Here is a 21,517-nt window from a genome sequence, read left to right on the forward strand (position 1 = left end):
CTTTCCGGGGTTTTCCCGGGTTCTTCCTCCACCATTAATACTGGCTGCCATGTATAACCTATCGTGTGCTGAAAAATGCCGCTAAACCCCACAACAATAACAACAAAAACAACAGTTGTCGCACAACAAGAAAGCATTGAATTTAAGTCTTGCTGTTATATGTAGGTATGCTTGAATATGAGGGTGATCAGATTGGCAGTGATAAATTGGAACAAGGGACAGTACTGATCATTGATAGGTTGGAACAAGGGACAGTACTGATTATTGATAGGTTGGGAGAGAGAGATAGTATGAATTGATCATTGATAGGTTGGGAGAGAGAGATAGTATGAATTGATCAGTGATAGGTTGGGAGAGAGAGATAGTATGAATTGATCAGTGATAGGTTGGGAGAGAGAGATTGTATGAATTGATCAGTGATAGGTTGGGAGAGAGAGATTGTATGAATTGATCATTTATAGGTTGGGAGGTTGAAATAATGAATTTGGGCTGACATAATTTTTATGCAGTGTAAACAAAACCCCAGGCAAGGTATATCTACTAGGTAGTGTAGATTACTCAACCAGTAAATACATATATATCAATATATAACCAGGAAGTGATGTATATTGAATTGATTGTTCAGGTTCCACAAATGTGTGGCAGAGCTAATATCATATAGTGTAAATTTTTATGTGGAACATTTCACTTCATTATTGAACTTCACTAATTAGTTGTGAAGTAGAATTGTCTTTAATATTGGATTGAAGAGGTTATGGTGGATCAATATTGTGTGCTAAAAACAGTGTTAACTTCAACTCTGATTTAGCAGGGAAAAGGATTGAGGAGAAAAAGTAGAACAGGAAGAGAAATTCTGTGTTTTAGCCAAGCTTTAAACTGCTTGATTGAAAATTTGGAGACAACTGACTTTCCCATTTCCACTGATGACTTTCATCTTTATAATTTTTTTAACCCTGAAATTCATTGAAATATCAGGAACACAGCTGTTAATTGGATACAACAAAACTTGTACATTAAAGAAGCAAGTCATACTGCTGTTGGATTCAGAAGAGCATCTGGAAACAGTTAACAGGCTGTTTTTTTTTATATATTTAAGCTTAGATTATCTGTTAAGCTTACAAGAAGTTGGAACATGTCTAATGAACTTAATGACCCAAATTCCCAGCCAGCAAGTGGAAACCTTGATCAAACTACTCAAAAAATCATAAGCCTTGGGGAAGCAACAAATGTTAATTTCGTTGCAGGATATTATTCCAATAGCGATAGTGATGAGCCTGACATTCATAGTTTGTCAGATTTCCGCTTAAGAGGTAAATTAAATCCTTTTTCTTTTGTTAAGCTTGATTGTCTTAATAGTACATGATTTTAAAAATTGCATTGATAATAATGGGCTCATGTTCTTATAGAGTTAGAGCTATTTATGCATGTCTTTTTTGCTCCGAATACTCATGATGATCTCACATACTCATCTCATGATGATCTCACATCCAGCATCAGGAGCATGATGAAGTGGGAGTATATCATTTATGCGTTCTACATTTTGGTACATTTATTTCACATTCTGTATTGTGGCCTAGTGGTTAGAGTGTCTGGCTCAGATGCGGAAGTTATGGGTTCGATCTCTGGCCAAGTCATACCAAAAAATTGTACTAACAGCTACCTCACTTGATGCTCAGCATTAATAGGTTAGTGTTAGGACTGGTTGGCCTGGTGTCAGGATAATGTGACTGGATGGGACATCTCATGCTACATGTCTGTGGCATGATGCGCCAGTGCTAGACATCAGTATAAACTGTCATACTGCAGACATCATAGCGATATGACTGAAAAAATGTTAAAGCTACGTTAAAAATCCAAATCATACACACACACACACACACACACATTCTGTATCAGGAACATGGTGATGAGTAAGTGATCTCATTTTTACATTTTGTTACATTTATCTCACATTCAGCATCAGCAGCATAGTGAGTGGAGTGATCTCATTTCTGCAGTCTGGATTTATTTAGCATCCAGTGTCAGGATCATTTTGATACATTTATTACACACCTTGCATCAAGGACTTGGTGCAGTGGAATTGGCCCTATTTTTAGACTTTGGTTCATTATCAGTTCCATTGCATCCATGTACTGAACTTGGTCTCAGTCCCCTGTAACTTGATCTCATGTTTCTAAATTGAGCAATTCATAAATTGATGTTAGCTGAGTCTTAAATCAATGGAGTAGGCTCACATTTGTAAGGAAATCATAATTGACAGGGATGTCACATGTTTATTACGTAAATAGCAAAAAACCAGTGGAAGCTGTGAATAGTGATACAAATCTATGATCACAAACTAAGTAACAGAAAAAATGACAATGAATTTAACAAACAATTTAATCATCAAAGGTATAAATGAAAATGTGAGAGGAACTATTATGAAGTGAATCCAAACTTGTTCTTTTGTAGCGGTTTCTACTGGTAGTTTGGTATTATGAGGTTGTACCTTCTTATAAGGTGTCTGCTTTATTTGGCTATCATTATCTAGAAGGTGATTGCCCTTATTAATGTTGTTGCCTGGATCGAGTAAATATTAAAATAAAGTGAAATTTTAGATGGAATAAATAGAGATCCGAGCAGATACATAGAACAGAATGACACGACCCCCGTACATGAATTTTTTAAAATATATAATCAATTACATAAATAACTGAGATAATACATTACATAAGGAAGATACTTCTTTTTGGAATAAATCTTTCACTGAATTTCAGACACAAATATATTTTTCTAAATAGCCTATCTGTTTAAATGATAGAATTTGTTCATCATATAATCGAGTGAATGATCAAAGTCTTTGCCTTCATAACCTGCTTATTCTGGTCTTCTCCGACTTTACTATGATGGTTTCTCTAGGTCCTTTTGCGTTTTCCCTTTTCCAACCTCCCTACTTGCCTTGCCTCTTTTCAGCCCTCAAACCTTGCTTGGGTTAGTGGTTACATATGTAGATACTACAGTGGATACTTCTGTGGATACGTCCGTCGAGCTATTTCCCCATAGAAAATAAACAGAGACAACCTAAATATTCTGTCAGATCATTACTCCCCTCTCCTTATGTCAGATATTGTTCCATCAGAATTCAAATAGACCAGAGGTTGTCTGGTCAAGCTAAACATGGCAAACCATAAACAAACCTAGTTTCACAATATTAATGTACTTCCTAATGGCTATTTCATTACTGATTCCCATTAGCATTGCAAGAGGCATGACAGTTCGTTCTGATCTCAGTTACACAAATGAATGAATGAAATTCATGACATTGCTTAACTAGGTTATTTTCAGAGATCACACACATTCAAGTCTTTATTATACATGAAATCATCTAAGATTGGTGAATTCAATGGATTCTCATAACTCATATCAAGTAAAGTAATGCATGAAATCTTAGAATCCCCAATTCCGATTCAAACAAGACAACAAATTCAAACAATTCGTCATCTTATTTAAAGAAGATCATTGTACGAATTCCTGTATCTAAACTTACCACAGTTATACGCATATCAAGAATATTGATCTACGAATTTAAACGAATAAATTCATGCAAATATAAAGAATTAAATTCATGCAAATCATTATATTGGTATCAACGAACTACATGAAATTGACTCAAATATCTTCTGATTTCAATCTTTGTTCGCTTCTACCGCTAAAATTGTGTCCGTTGACTTTCCAGGCATCCTGTCCCTTTGACTAATGTTTTATGAGAGAATTTCTTCCAAAATTCAGTCTCAGAGTCCCTTTTATTTTCACTCTTGCAGGAAAATTGTAGACTGACTAGATTTCTTTTGATGAGGCAATTTAATCCCAAGAAATTTTCATATGGGAACCCAGCCCCTTATTTGTCGTAACCAATCAGGATGAAATATATTTACTGCCTTTTATGACTAGGTGCCAAAATTGCTATCAGCATGACTTATAGAATTCTAAACAACAGATCTGGAAAATTTCAAAACTGACAGTTCTGATATAAAATCGAAGGTACATTTCCCTTTTCAAGTCGTGTAACGGCTAAGTAAATGAAGGCTTAATTAAGAATCACTTCCTCTCCTGACACAGACATTAGAAATCATTGCAGTATATCGATTTAACAAGCACCTGTCTCCATAAATCTAATTAATTGTTCTTTGTCTGCAAGTTAATGTGTTTTCCATAGATCGACATAAATTTGCATCCGTACACCTTATAAAGGTCCATGAAAGTCCTAAATGAATGAAAAGTTTGTATAACTTTCAAAACTGAAAATGTACTTGTCCCCTAAGAACCATGACATTGTCAAGATGGTGTTGTCCAGAATTCTTTAGAATAATTTATAATAGTTATAGAATAATATTATGATCCAAACAATGAACACCTTCTGTTTCTGATGAATTGTTGTCCAAACAAATGTTTTTCCTCTGAAATAATATCTAAGTACAGGATAAAACATGTCTGCAGACTTATAAGAGGAACACAAGAAGCAAGAATGACTGCAATATTGGAATGATACTGATTGCTTAATTCTCTCCTTATGTACACCGTATATTGCACCTGTATTTTGTAATAGATCTCTGTGTGACAGAATATGCTACTTATTTTGGCCTATTCATGTGACATAACCCAACCAATGGGAAGTTCAAGAATTCTAGAACTGTCAAAACCCCATCAGCGACTGAGAGATTAAGACAAAAGGCGCCATTTAAGTTTTATTATTAAGATTATTATTAATAGTTGTCAACACACAGATATATATATATATATCGTATGTAGTATTATGATCTTAACAGATTCGAATCACATAGGCAAAACAAAATAAAGCTATTATGTACACATTATAGCCATGAATAAAAATAACCAAATTTAGATAAAATAATATACCTGGAGTTATAAAAACCATATATATATATAAAAAGTAGAGATATAGATTATACATAACAAGTAGTGATATAGATACACATAAAAAGTAGTGATATAGATATACATAACAAGTAGTGATATAGATATATATAACAAGTAGTGATATAGATATACATAACAAGTAGTAATATAGATATACATAACAAGTAGTGATATGGATACACATAACAAGTAGTGATATAGATATACATAAAAAGTAGTAATATAGATATACATAACAAGTAGTAATATAGATATACATAACAAGTAGTGATATAAATTCACTTAACAAGTAGTGATATAATAATGTCCAGATTCTGATCAAAGCATAATTAATCTTAATTTAATGGCCCCACATCAGGTATGTGCCAACATCTATCAATATTTGCTATTTTTTTAAACCTCTAAATATTCGCTTGACAAATTTCACAAATTTTTCCAAGAGCTTCCTGACTGATATTTTGTCAGTGCTTTTGGAAACCAGTTCTGTAGCACAACTGACTCCTGTTTCTTTCAAAGCTGGTTGAGTCATTCACTGGTTTGTAACTTCACTGCATTTATAACCCATGAATAGCCCTTGGAAGACATGACTGAAATGGGAGATTAATTGGAGACATTGGAGTTTTGCTTGGCAGTGCCCTTGATTGACAGCAGGGTTTATAACCACCAATGGTATTTGACTCAGCTGAAAGGGGAGATAAACAGTTAGGCACAAAAGTCTTGTTCTTTGATGCCCTTGATTGTGAGCAGTGTTTATAACCACCAGTGGTATTTGTCTCAACTGAAAGGGAAAATAAACATTTAGACACAAAAGTCTTGTTCTGAAATGCCCTTGATGGAGAGCTATGTTCATTACAACCATTGGTATTATATTGTGGGTTACTAACAATGAGGCTTACAGTGTAAATGACATCCACCTAAGACATGGGTTAGGGTTAGGGTATTTACTAGATAATATGTTACTTTCAGTGGGGCTCACAGTGTGAACAGCATCAAAAAAGACATGAGTTTAGTCAAAGACTTCAGCTCAGCACAAAGTTCCTTGGTGTATGTGTTTAATTTTCTTTCATCAAGAAGCATTGAGTCAGTTTTGGTGACTTTATCTTGCTATGGAGCAGTTCAGTTGTTTGAAATGCCGCCTTATTGTTTAAATCAGCATAAACTATATTTAGGTCGATCAGTGTTAAAACAGTGACAGGTAGGTATCTATCTTTTCTGCAAGGTTGAAAATCATTGCAATTCACCCAGTAGAGGTTAAAAGTAATTTTTGCCATACAGTGAGTTGATGAAAGTTGAAATGAGAAGATCTGTACCCTTCATTTTGAAATAGGTGAATATAAATAAAGAGCACATACAAAGGGATGTGAGCAATATCCTGTGTATGTCAAAGCCCTTAGGATGCCTGAGGGATGACATGATACATTGTAAACAGGATCCCACTCATTGGCTGGAAGATGCTCTTGTTTCGGTTGAAATGGTGTTCATTGTTACAATATACATATGCCAGTCACAGTTGTTTATTCAATTCACATCACAAAAGCAGGTTCTAGGGTCACAAACATTGTGTACTGGAATGATGATAACTACATGGAATGTGACCCAAGCAAATCATAATGCTGTGTTGTAGTCGACAATCTGCATATGAATATATTGGCTGTGTCATCATAGATAAAATGAAACATTTTTATGACTGGCATTTTAGAAATATTAACAGAAAGACAGGTGAGAAGTTACTAAGGGATGCTGGTTCTGCAAGGTCAGGGTTCTTGTACATGTAATGTAACAAAAGCATTGACTATGCTTTTATGAACATACACAACGTTGGGTACATGCTTTCCATTGGGTACATGCACTCTGCTATGAATATGTACTCCAACTAGGGACACATGCTTTTCTTGGAACATTTACACCACTGGGGACACAGAGAACTCTGTTTCAAAAGGGTTTACTAGTCTGTAATCCTTATATGGATCGGCTCCTAATATATTTAATATAATTTTAAATTTGTTAAAAATTTTCATATGTATCAACTAAGGTCCATTTCAAACTTTTTTATTTTCATAAACCAAATTCAGAGTTTTATAAGATTTTTGCTTTTCATAGAGCCAAACTGGAATTCCATACCACCCTATAAAAAGTCAGCTGACTCATACCAAGCCTTTGAAAAGCTTCTTAGTCAATATCTACAGAAACAATTATTCGTATGATTTTGTGTAATTCAATACAACTACTCTTTAAATCTTTGTTATATCATGTACTCACCTATATGTTTCACTTGTGTTCACTACTACTCTTCATATGAATCCTGTATCCCTAAAGCCTTGTGCATATTTTATTGTAGCAGTAGATCAGTTTTCTAGTTTTTAATAGCTGTTGTTTTCTAAAGAGACCCTATCTTGTAACAGTTGTGCATCACACACGCACACACATACACACAGACACAGACACATGTAATTGTAGAAGGCCTCAGGGTAGATTGGTTTGTTGACCAAACACGCTCCTTAAAATAAAGTCATTATTTTTATTATACTTTCGTGGGGATATATATATGTGAATGGCATTGATGTCAGTGGACTTCAAGCTCCAGGGTCACAACTTGGAAACTGTTCATATCCCTGCCATATAAACATATACATAAATAACTTATTGGGCACAGATATATGACAATGGCATCAGGGTCCACACTTCTGCACTTCTGCATTAGGGCATACACCCCTGGGTGATATTTTGGAAACTCTTCAGATCCACACTATGTAGCTATGTATATACTTACTGTGCATGGGAAGACAAGCACCCAACTGGCATTTGCCTATGGGAGTAGCTAACTGGCATTTGCCTATTGGAGTACCCTATTGGCATTTGTCTATGGGAGTACCCTATTGGCATTTGCCTATGGGAGTAGCCAACTGGCATTTGCCTATGGGAGTACCCTATTGGAATTTGCCTATGGGAGTAGCCAGCTGGCATTTGCCTATGGGAGTACCCTAACTGGCATTTGTCTATGGGAGTACCCAACTAGCAATTTCCAGTGGGACAGTTCTTACCTAGTAATATTAGAAACTTTGGGTTGAAGGTCAAAATTGGGGATAAGTGTTTAAAAATACAGAATTTTAGTTTTATGTGTACCATAACTTACCACCCCTCCACTCTTTTTCAGAGCATAGTTAGTTCCTGGTTGGCTGCGTAAATTACACTTAAGGAACATAAAATTTAGAAACATAAGACATTCCTCAATATTTAGGTAGTGTTATTACCTCCCCAGTGGTGAAAGACAATGGTGGATGTACATGTAGAAATAGGTCTTGTTCAGTACATTACTCATGTGTTGATCTCCATAGCAACATAATCTCTTTACCTCCATTATGTCTTGATTTAAATTTACATTTTGTTTGAACCAGTTTCTTTATTTTGTGTCTTTTGTGAATTTACTCCAGTACGCTATTGAGAGTATGTATAGCAGTAGTTTTGAAAGGACAGTTTTGTGTCTGTATATAATACATGGATTGCAGTACATGAGTGGAATATATGTTTGCAGTCTAGATTAGGATTAGGTGATATATGATGAGTTTGTTTGTTTTTATTGCTTTCTGAGTGCATTTCAAGTCAACACATGACTAAGTGAAGTATACTTTTGTTCATCATCACATGGTGTCAAGCACTACCATGTACAGTGTTATTTTGTGCAGTTCTATAACATTGTGTCAAACACTACCATGTACAATGTTATTTTGTGCAGTTCTATAACATTGTGTCAAACACTACCATGTACAATGTTAATTTTGTGCAGTTCTATAACATTGTGTCAAACACTACCATGTACAATGTTATTTTGTGCAGTTCTATAACATTGTGTCAAACACTACCATGTACAATGTTATTTTGTGCAGTTCTATAACATTGTGTCAAAAACTACCATGTACAATGTTAATTTTGTGCAGTTCTACAACATTGTGTCAAACACTACCATGTACAATATTATTTTTGTGCAGTTCTATAACATTGTGTCAAACACTACCATGTACAATGTTATTTTTGTGCAGTTCTGTAACTTTGTGTCAAACACTACCATGCACAACCTCATTTCTGTGCAGTTATTTAACATACCACTTTTTAGTGGTGGAATGTGTCAAATGTCAGAAGTGTACTGTAACTACTGTCAAGAGATAGTGGTGGCATGTGTCAACAATGTCAGGTGTACTAAAGCTACTGCCCAAAGATAGTGGCATTATATGGTTATTATGATGGCAAAAGATAGGGACATTATATGGTTAATATCATGGCAAAAGATAGGGGCATTATATGGTTATTATGATGGCAAAAGATAGGGGCATTATATGGTTATTATCATGGCAAAAGATAGGGGTATTATATGGTTATTATCATGGCAAAAGATAGGGGTATTATATGGTTATTATCATGGCAAATGATAGGGGCATTATATGGTTAATATAATGGCAAAAGATAGGGGCATTATATGGTTATTATCATGGCAAGAGATAGGGGCATTATATGGTTAATATCATGGCAAAGGATAGGGGCATTATATGGTTATTATCATGGCAAAAGATAGGGGCATTATATGGTTATTATGATGGCAAAAGATAGTTGCATTTTATGGTTATTATCAAGGCAAAAGATAGGGGTATTATATGGTTATTATGATGGCAAAAGATAGGGGCATTATATGGTTAATATAATGGCAAAAGATAGGGGCATTATATGGTTATTATCAAGGCAACAGATAGGGGCATTATATGGTTATTATCATGGCAAAAGATAGGGGCATTATATGGTTAATATAATGGCAAAAGATAGGGGCATTATATGGTTATTATCAAGGCAAAAGATAGGGGCATTATATGGTTATTATCATGGCAAAAGATAGGTGCATTATATGGTTAATATAATGGCAAAAGATTTGGGCATTACGGTGGGACCCCGCTATAACACGGTAGTTGGGAGCCATAGAATCCGACCGTGTTATGAACCGAACCGTGTTATATGCAACCAACTCAGCTGAAGAAAATGTACCCCCCACAAAAAAAAAAAAAAAATGGGGGGGGGTAATACATGCGGGCGGTAAAATACGTGCCTCGTCGGCACAGTTGCTATCTTAAATTAATGCATATTAAATGAGAAATACACCTGTAGTGAAAAGAGAGGAAGACATACTTTATTTAGAGAACCATGAATTGGTACTTATACGTGAATACTGTTTATATATAAATGTCTAATGTATAGCATGATCAAAGTATCAACGCAGTGTACTCACCTGCGAACCTCATCATATTCATTGAATCCACAATACAAGTGATTCCATCGAAAATGTGCATACACAGCTTTAAAATATTCATTAATTTTGTAACAGGTCAGTGGAAAAACATAGCACAATCACGTAACGAATGACGAAGCACATTTACTTTGAAGTACGTTCGAAGTCGGTAAAAGTTAGTTTGCGTACTTTTTCCCTACTAAAAGGAAACTTTCACAGCACAGTTAAAGTGTTCCAGTCACGTTGGAAAATGCAAAAATCCATCAGATTCCATCACTTTAATTTAAGTTTGGTACTGACTTCTTTGAAGAAAACTTCTTTGCTGTTATTGAAAGATTGTAGTCGGCTTTCTTTGATGAAGGCTGCATGCGCTTTTGAAGTCGCCGTTAAAGAACAGCTTTGGAGAACCAAACGAATGCCCATTTCTTATTGTGGCGGCAACATCAAATAATTGTATTGTATGATTGAGACGGGGATTTTTTCCATTTGCTGAGTAAGTTTTCATAACAGTCGGTGCTTCAAAGGAAATCTGTTTCCCTTGAAATTTTAGCAAACTGTTTAATCTGGATACATTTTTAAAAGAATTGGCTGTCGTTTAGACTATTCTAGTTACTGTCCCTCCATGCCTACTGAATAAACCAATAAGAATTTTTAAAATATTTTTTTTTTAACATTTGTGGTAGCAGCATAATGCTGCCTTCTACGCATGCGTCTCAAAATTAAGAAAGGGTCAACGGAAGATAGAGACGCAGGTGTTCTGACGATATGGATTATTAAAGAAAACGTGAGTGTTCTGAAGGATTTAATTCTGAGTGAAAAGAAGAGGAAGTTTGCTTACCATTCACACACAAATGCGTCATTGTAAATATATTAATTACTAGCAAGCGGCCGAAAAGCCGATGAAAGACAGATTACGAGAGAATGCCTCGTCCAGTTAATCTCCGTTACCAGAAATGTCAACAACAAAAAGGCGGATATTTCACAACATACAGAACTCGTGCTAGATGTCGGGATAGGCAGATTATGATGTAACAATGCACTGTTTAGATGGTTTGTCAGTATAGACAAAGAATTTGTTTATGTAACAATAAATAAATTTCAGTGCATTTTACATCCAGTTTGCGGCTTCCTTTCATGGGGCCTCTGAATTTCTGCACTCCAAACCAATGGTTGTATATAAAAGTTTAAACAGCCAACAAATAAAAAAAGCCACATGGTATGTTTTGCAGCCAATAAGGAAAAACAATCCAAGTTTGCGACATTGGCGAAGACACACGCGATCCCAGAATAAACTTTATTGGCGTTTTTTTCTTCTTACTTTTAAGAAGAAAGAAAAGTACTTTTTCGTGTACGAGAAAAATACTGTTTCGTGTACGAGAAAAATACATATAAAATTTCAGGAGCCAAGCCACGATCGTCTTGCATTTTTTATTCATACGCGATCTCTATCCCAAAATGATGAGCAACTTTTTAGGGTTTTTTTTTCGTTACCTTTTAAGATTTTTTTATTTTTTGCACAAGAAAAATACATGTATATAAAATTTCGGGAGCCACGGCACGACCGCGTTATATCCGAATTCGCGTATAACGTAGCGCGTTATAGCGGGGTTCCACTGTATATGGTTAATATTATGGCAAAAGATAGGGGCATTATATGGTTATTATCATGGCAAAAGATAGGGGCATTATATGGTTAATATCATGGCAAAAGATGGGGCATTATATGGTTATTATCATGGCAAAAGATAGGGGCATTATATGGTTAATATCATGACAAAAGATAGGGGCATTATATGGTTATTATCATTAGCCCTCGTCATAGGCAGGAAGAGCTTATCATTGTGGGATGGTAGGTTGTCTGTTGTATGACTTGTCTGCTGCCGAATGCCTGTCCATTAGCTCAAGTTTTTTATTGCTACTGCTATTAAACTACTTTGTGGATTGCCATGAAACTGTACACACACTTACATTGCATGGTTGACATGGTCCTAAATGAACATAGAACAGCTTGGACATACAGATTAGTTGCCACAGTGGCTGTCTTGAATGTCTTGCTACTGCTACTTATCCTGAATGGCTGGTCATATTAATTAATATGGGATTTACGCTGTGTTACGACCAAGAAATTGAAACCAACAATTTAAGTAAAAGTAACAAGCAATTTATTTCCCTACAGTACAAAATGAGAACTCAAAAGACAATTACAATACTATATTGTGAATTAAATTCTAAATAAATCTAAATGTCATATCACAAGTCCCAAAATATATGGAATGTTCTGAATGAATTCCAATAGTGTTGAATGTCCTGATAGAACACAATGATGCAATACAGAATGTCTTTGAATGAGTTCTCAATAATCCATATTATTGCATTAATCTAAGACTCAGTGAGCACTTTAGTAATTCCAATGAATATTTTAAATAAATAATTCATCTTGAATCATATCTGATGTCAACAACACAAATGTAAACTCACAAATAGATTCCCAAATGATTGACCGAAAACAGGAATGAGTTATAAGTTTATCAAATCCCTATTTATACACATTTTCACTTGAACTGTTTCATATCAGACTGTGTAGCTATCCAGTGGAAAAAAATGTCGAATTGTAAGCAAGACTGGCCTTGAACTCAGCTGCTATGTAAACATTCTGTTTATGAATGACCATACTCTGAAGTACAAATTACAACAATGTACAAAAGTTATGTATACAACATAGATTAATATACATAACATACATAATATACATACAAATATACATAACACACTGACTGACTTCTTAGGCTGTCTAGTTGGTATGACATGAAAGTCATGCTGATTTGACTTCCATTCTGGCCATCGCAGTGGCTATTCAAGTAAACTTATTGCTACTCCTCCTAGATGGATAGTCACAGAAACATGGTCTTTACTAAATGACTTCTTTGCTATTCCTTCTGAATGATTGGTCATAAGGGTTTTACTAAATGACTTCTTTGCTATTCCTCCTGAATGGTTGGTCATAAGGGTTTTACTAAATGACTTCTTTGCTATTCCTCCTGAATGATTGGTCATAAGGGTCTTACTAAATGACGCCTTTGCTATTCCACCTTAATGATTGGTCATAAGGGTTTTACTAAATGACTTCTTTGATTGATACCTAGTTGATGCTAAATAGAATAGTGGCAATCTGACATCAGATATGGCAGCCATCTTAAAATCCAGGTAATAACAAGTTTTGAACAGAAAGCCATATTGATATGAGATTTTCACCAGACGTCTTTGTATAATATCCATTTGGTCTTTAATGAAAGTGCCCAGTATGGCTCCAGTGACAGCCATTTTGAAAATCTTGTTAATGCTGCTCCCCTTGAATGGTATTTTGAAAATCTGTCCTAATTTCCAAATGGATGTCTATATAAGTATGTTATTTATCCTAATTTCCAAATGGACGTCTATATAAATATGTTATTTATCCTAATTTCCAAATGGATGTCTATATAAATTTGTTATCTGTCTTAATTTCCAAATGGATGTTATATAAACATGTTATCTGTCATAATTTCCATATGAATGTATATATAAACATGTTATCTATCCTAATTTCCAAATGGATGTCTACATAAACAGGTTATCTGTCATAATTTCCATATGGATGTATATATAAACATGTTATCTATCCTAATTTCCAAATGGATGTCTACATAAACATGTTATCTGTCATAATTTCCATATGGATGTATATATAAACATGTTAATTATCCTAATTTCCAAATGGATGTCTACATAAACAGGTTATCTGTCATAATTTCCATATGGATGTATATATAAACATGTTATTTATCCTAATTTCCAAATGGATGTCTACATAAACAGGTTTTCTGTCCTAATTTCCAAATGGATGTCTACATAAACATGTTAATTGTCCTAATTTCCAAATGGATGTCTACATAAACATGGGATGTTCTCAAGCAGATTTCATTTCATACCCTGTTGATTCAAACTGAAAATAGTGCCAGTTATTTATCCAGAATTCAGACTTGTGGCTCACTAGTTTTATCTTATTTGTGACTCATTTGTTTTGTCATCTTTGTGACTCACTAGTTTTATCTTCTTTGTGACTCATTTGTTTTATCATCTGTGTGACTCACTAGTTTTGTCTTCTTTGTGACTCATTTGTTTTATCATCTTTGTGACTCACTAGTTTTATCTTCATTGTGACACATTTGTTTTATCTTCTTTCCATCCAGCTGACAGTGATGAGAGTAATGAAAGTTTTGAGGATACAGATGGGACGATTACAAATGGATCTGTCCAGACAATTGTTCCTGTCATGCCCACACAGCAAGTTGTTCCTGTAAGTAAAACAACCATTGATAGATATTTCATTGTGCTGAGTGTGGTGGTGAATGATGATGATGATGGTGATGATGATGATGGTGATGATGATGATGACCATTTCATAAGCTTTGATCCTTGGTCACTATGATTTTCATGTTGAGGATAACTTGACATCACTGATTTAGTTATAGATCCACATCCTCTCATTTATATGTGGTGTTACTGTCTGCGTGGGTTCGAGTCGCAGCCAATGTGGATATGTGAGAAAGCTTGCCAGTAGCTTCTCGTGTGTCGGTGGTTCTTTCTGGGATTTTCCCAGGTTCTTCCTCCATCATTAATACTGGCTGCCATGTATAGCCTATCGTGTGCTGAAAAATGGTGTTAAACCCTACAACAACAACAACATGTGGTGTTACTACTGTACATGATATGTGGTGTTACACTGTACATGATATGTGGTGTTACTGTAGTACATGACATGTGGTGTTACTGTAGTACATGATATGTGGTTTTACTGTAGTACATGATATGTGCTGTTACTGTAGTACATTATATGTGGTGTTACTGTAGTACATGATATGAGGTGTTACAGTAGTGCATGATAAGTGGTGTTATTGTGCATGATATGTGCTGTTACTATACATGATATACAGTGTTACTGTATATGATAAGAAAGCACTTTTAGGTCTGATATAAGTGACATTACTGTGTTCGTGATAAATATACAACTTCTAGGTCATTGATCAGTGGCATTACTGTGTCTATGATATATACAAAAAACTTGGTAAGTGATCAGATGTATTACTGTGTTCATAATTAAAAAAACTCACTCTAGGTATGTGATCAGTGGCATTACTGTGTTCATAATAAAAAGAAACACTCTCGGTAAGTGATCAGTGGCATTACTGTGTTCATAATAAAAAAAACACTCTCGGTAAGTGATCAGTGGCATTACTGTGTACATAATAAAAAAACCACTCTAGGTAAGTGGTCAGTGGCATTGCTGTGTCCATGATAAAAAAAACACTCTGGGTAAGTGATCAGTGGCATTACTGTGTCCATGATAAAAAATCCACTCTAGGTAAGTGATCAGTGGCATTACTGTGTCCATTATAAAAAAAAACTCACTCTAGGTAAGTGATCTGTGGCATTATTGTGTCTTTTACAAAAAAAAAACAACACTGTCCATGATAGAAAAGTATTTTAAGATCAGTTATAGGTGGCATTATTGTGTCCATGATAAATAAACACTTCTGTGTCAGTTATAGGTGTCATTAATGTGCGACAGTGTTCATGAAAAAAATACTTCTATGTCAGTTATAGGTGTCATTAATGTGTGACAGTGTTCATGAAAAAAATACTTCTATGTCAGTTACAGGTGTCATAAGTGTGTGACAGTGCTCATGAAAAAAATACTTCTATGTCAGTTATAGGTGTCATTAATGTGTGACAGTGTTCATGAAAAAAATACTTCTATGTCAGTTATAGGTGTCATTAATGTGTGACAGTGTTCATGAAAAAAATACTTCTATGTCAGTTATAGGTGTCATTAATATGTGACAGTGTTCATGAAAAAAATACTTCTATGTCAGCTATAGGTGTCATAAATGTGTGACAGTGTTCATGATAAAAATGCTTATCAGTCAATTATAGGTGTCATTACTGTGTAACAGAATTCATGATAAAAAACACTTCTACGTCTGTTTTAGGTGTAATTACTCTTTGACAGTGTTTTTGATAAAAACACTTCTATGTCAATTATAGGTGACATTACTGTGTGACAGTGTTTTTGATAAAAAAAACACTTCTAGGTCAGTTATTAGTGGCAGCACTGTGTCTGTGATAAAAAATGGCACATCTAGTTGAGTTATTGGTGGCATTACTGTGTTGATGATAACAATAAAAGAAAAAAGCCCCACTTCTAGGTCAGTTATTGTGGCATTATTGTGTTCTTGATAAAAATGGCACATGTTGGTTTGTTTATAGGTGTTGGTACTGTGTCCATGATAAAAGATCACTTCTAGGTCAGGTTGCTTTTTGTGTTTATTTTTTGTATATCTGTCTATGCACTTCAGCTGATACATATCAACAGACAGAATGCTTGTGTATAGAAGATTTGCTAATCTGTGTTGTGTGTGATACTAATTGATTCAAAGCCATGGTTAACTGATGACGAGAGTATTAAGGGGTTATGTGACTAATGGCGGTGTATCAGGTTTAGAAAGATAGGAATACTGATAATGCTTCTACATGCATTGTTTATTTGTGAAATAACCATTGTGTACAGCAATATACAGTATTCCCTCAGCTGCTAGTACCATTGTTATAAGTCTTTGGTATGACTTGGTATGGGGTTTGAAGATGTGATCTCCTGAATCTGAGGCTGACATTTTAATAACGAAGGCCACTGAAGCCATCATTCAGTAGTAATAGTATGTATAAATGTATAAAAGACCTCGGTACAAAGCGACCTTGTCAGTAAGGTCTACCATTTATTGGACTCAAATGAACAATGTTTAGCTTTAGTGAGGGAGTACTGTACATTGCAATAACACTTATAGTGAGGGAGTAGTGTACACTGTATTAGAACATATAGTGATGGAGTACTGTACATTTTAATAGAACTTAATAGTGATGGAGTTAAATACATTGCAGTAGAACTTATTGTGAGGGAGTACTATATATTGGAATTGATCTTATAGTGGAGTACTCTACATTGCAGTAGAACTTATAAAGGAGTACTGCATATTGTAATAGAGCGTATAGTGTGAGAGTACTGTACATTACAGTTGGACTTATAGTGAGGTATTACAGTTTTGATTGTTTTGAGTTATCTGAAGATTGGCAACAAGAATATTTTTACATCAGGATCAACCAAGTTTTGGGGGTCATGTAACATATGTAAAGAAAATCACCTTGAGAGTTTGGAAGTAATAGCCATTTAATCTAGGAGGAAGCATTTTATAATTTTTTCTAAAAATGTTCCAATGTTCATTTTCAGCCCAGGAAGAAAGAAAGAAGTGGCTGGCTTTACAAGCAGGGAGGGTAAGATCAAAGATAACCCTAAACTTAACTAATGGAGGATAAGATTAAAGATAACCCCAGTCTGGATCCCAGGGATAATAAGATTAATGGTAAACCTAACCATAACCCCAGGGACGGTAACTTCAAAGATAATCCAGGTAGGGTAAGATCAAATATAACCCTAACCCAGGAAGGATAAGATTAAAGATAACCCCAGTCTGGATCCCAGGGATAATAAGATTAATGGTAAACCTAGCCATAACCCCAGGGAGGGTAACTTCAAAGATAATCCAGGTAGGGTAAGATCAAATATAACCCTAACCCCAGGAAGGGTAAGATTAAAGATAACCATAATGTTATGACTCAGTCTATGGTCTTAAAGTAAGTAACAGAAAGAGTGAAAACCAACTGGTTTTGTAGAATCTAAGAAATTATTTACCTAGAATACAAAGTGAAAATTAAAAAGGAACTGTCCTGACAGTATTGTGAATTATATCCCAAATAGTGTAAAATTTATAACACAAGTCCAGATGTGCGAAGTTCCAACTGAATTCCATAGGTATTCCAAATAAGTTCCAATATTGAATGTGTTCAGATGCCTGTAGTCTCAAATGTAATAATGTGCCAAAGACCTGAAATGGGATGATGTGCTAACAGTCTTTTGATATATCACATTATTATAATCCAGAAATATTGTCAGAATTCACTACAATTTTAAATTGATGTTCCAGTCCAAGAAAATTGTTGATGAGCACTTTGTATTTCCAGTGAATAATAATTTGAATAAATAATTCTTCCCAGATGAAATACTGACCACAACAATAAGACTGAGTCTGCTGAAGATGTTAATGAAAGTATGAGTAATTTATCAAGTAACTGTTATATAAAAAAATTAAGGCACAAAATCAGAACCAGGATGAGGGTCAAATGTTCATTTCTAGAACATTCAAAGTTGTCAGGTAAATAAGGTCTAGTAGTAAAATTATCATAAAGAACATGGTGAACATGAGATACAACAGGTTTTTCTATTGGGGAAGTCGAGTACCTAGACTTAAATTAAGATAAACATGTTTGCTTCCATTGATAATGATCCTAATATTTAATCTGTTCTCACTGAGATATTAGCTGTGTATTATGTTGTTTACAAAATCAATGGCTTTTGTCAGGTACACAGTGAACTTGATTTTGGACAAGGTCAAGTACAAAGTACAAATGTATGGAACATATAAAGAAAAAGCCAACAAATAATACAAATTCAGTATTCAAATTCACTAACCGTAACCAAAGGGAGGGTAAGATCATAGGGAAGGTAAGATCAAAGATGATGTGTTACATGTTTAAGCTCTAATAAACAGTAATGAAAACAACGTGAAGACAACAAGCTTTGTAAAATTTAGCAAATAATTTATTTCTCTGGAAAAACAATGTAAAAATGAGGAAAAGAACTTATGGTTTTAAGAACCAAATCTGGAAAATAATCCAAGAATAATCCAAGATTTATTAAATTAGATGTCCTAATAATACAATTTCTAATAAAATTTGAGTTCAATTCCCGATGAAAATCTAAATGGAAGGGAGATGCTATAGCTAGTATTGTGCAGTTCTTTGTTGTTTCACAGACAGTAATATTCCTGTGTTTGAATTCTGAATAAAATTTTAAGAAATATCTTTGTCCAGTAATTCTGTATGAGCACTAAAATATTTCCAGGAAAATGAATTAATCTTTTAGAATCCAAATAATTTGAAGAAAATTTAAAATTTAATTCAAAACTGGTCACATCAAAATGAACACCTTGGCACCAAGTGTTTTAAAGCCCGACTGACTAAATCCTCTATCGACATCAGTATAAAACCTGAATACTGCGCAAAACAGATGCCTGGATTAGGGTCAACCCTCTGGTAAAACCAGAATTTTTAGAACATTGTAGAAGCTATTTACATCTAAAGTCACGTCCCAGTCAGCCTCAATTTCACTATTATCAATCCCACATTATGAATGAATAATTAAAAAAGCTTGTTTAATAGATTCTCAGTCAGGTCAGGAACTAGGTCAGCTAAAAGATACAAAGTTCTATTTTTAGCTCTTTTCGACTAAACAGTTAGGTCAAACTAATTTCTGGAAAATATCAAATTCTTGTAAATAAAATTACATTACTTTAACATGTAATAATTTTTTTATAACTTACAGACAATTAAATTAAATATACATAACAAATGCTAACCATAACCCCAGATAAGTTAAGATCAAAGATAGTCCTAACCATAACCCCAGGGAGGGTAAATCACAGATAATCCTAAACCTAACCCAGGGATGATAAGATCAAAAGTAACCCTAACTATAACACCAGGGAGGGCAAGTTCAAAGATAACCTAACCTTAATCTGATGGATTTTAAGATCAAGTGTAACCCTAACCCCAGGGAGCTTAAGATCACAAGTAACCCTAACTATAACACCAGTGAGGACAAGTTCATTGATGGATTTTAAGATCAAAGGTAATCCTAACCCCAGGGAGCTTAAGATCAAAAGTAACCCTAACTATAACAACAGGGAGGGCAAGTTCAAAGATAACCTAACCCTAATCTGATGGATTTTAAGATCAAAAGTAACCCTAACCCCAGGGAGCTTATGATCAAAAGTAACCCTAACCATAAATCCAGGAAGGTTAAGATCAAAGATAACTCTAATCCTAACCACAGGGAAGGTAAGATCAAAGATAATCCTAACCCTAACCCCTTGGAGGGTACGATCAAAGATAACCCTAAGCATAATTTGAGGGAGGTTAATATCAAAGATAACCCAAACCACAGGGAGGTTAAGATCAAGATCAAAGATAACCCAAACCACAGGGAGGTTAAGATCAAAGATAACCCTACCCCCAGGGAGGGTAAGATCAATGATAATCCTAACCCTAACCCCATGGCAGGTTAGGTCAAAGATGACCCTAAACATAATTCAGCAGTGACTAACTAAATATTTCAAGGCCTGAATATACATTTCTGAAGTACTAAAATGTTATAAATAAGAAATTATAATGACTTGTACTTTATCATTGGTATGCTTATTGATTTTTCTTGTTTTTCTGTAAATATGGTTAGAAGTGGTTATCAAATATAGAATGAACTCATACCGAAAGTTTTATCTTGGTCATTAGAATGAACTTTTACCTAATTAGAGTTTTATCTTGTTGATTTTTCGTTCACATGAATATGCATGATCAGACATAGTTATTATTTTCCAGTGGCAACGATGGCATCATTGTTGATGTTAAAGATTTGTGTTTATTTTTGGCAAGTTAGCTGGGAATGGGTGGAAATGTTTGGCAAGTTTGCTGGGAATGGGTGGGAATGTTTAGCAAATTAGCTGGGAATGGGTGGAAAGGTGGATCACTGCATGAGTCTAGGTTCCTTGCAGTGTTTACAGTTATTTGTATTATGTTAACCTCATTTCCACAAATGTGTCTTGGAATCATTGTATGAGAGTCTCATGGCAATCATGAAATCATTGTATTAGAGCTTCATGGCAATCTTGAAATCATTGTATGAGAGCTTCATGGCAATCATGGAATCATTGTATTAGAGCTTCATGGCAATCATGGAATCATTGTATGAGAGCTTCATGACAATCATGAAATCATTGTATGAGAGTTTCATGGAATCATTGTATGAGAGCTTCATGGCAATCATGGAATCATTGTATGAGAGCTTCATGGCAATCATGAAATCATTTTATGAGAGTTTCATGGAATCATTGTATTAGAGCTTCATGGAGTCATTGTATTAGAGCTTCATGGCAATCATTAAATCCTTGTATTAGAGCTTCATGACAATCATGGAATCATTGTATGAAAGTTTCATGGAATCATTGTATTAGAGCTTCATGGCAATCATGAAATCATTGTATGAGAGTTTCATGGCACTCGTACAATCATTGTAAGAGAGCTTCATGGCAATCATGAAATAATTGTATGAGAGTTTCATGGCAATCA

At 34.7% G+C, this 21,517-nt stretch overlaps 1 protein-coding gene across 8 annotated transcripts in view; it reads left to right on the forward strand.

Moving 5' to 3' along the window:
• The window catches only part of LOC149796283 (arf-GAP with Rho-GAP domain, ANK repeat and PH domain-containing protein 1-like), a 300,819-nt gene that overhangs the window by 54,453 nt on the left and 224,849 nt on the right, over positions 1-21,517 (forward strand). For 6 of the 8 annotated variants that reach the window (XM_089960924.1, XM_089960927.1, XM_089960925.1 and 3 more), the window contains 2 exons: positions 14,416-14,522; positions 17,508-17,551. In XM_089960924.1, the coding sequence (XP_089817050.1) occupies positions 14,416-14,522; positions 17,508-17,551 (151 nt within the window). Of the gene's footprint in view, positions 1-637; positions 1,311-6,436; positions 6,637-14,415; positions 14,523-17,507; positions 17,552-21,517 lie in introns of those variants that run through there. The other 2 variants (XM_089960930.1, XM_089960932.1) reach the window with 2 other exon arrangements.

Source organism: Sinohyriopsis cumingii, chromosome 6, assembly GCF_028554795.1.
Source record: "Sinohyriopsis cumingii isolate HCF-2022 chromosome 6, ASM2855479v2, whole genome shotgun sequence".
In the NCBI taxonomy this organism is placed as follows: Eukaryota; Metazoa; Mollusca; class Bivalvia; order Unionida; family Unionidae; genus Sinohyriopsis; species Sinohyriopsis cumingii.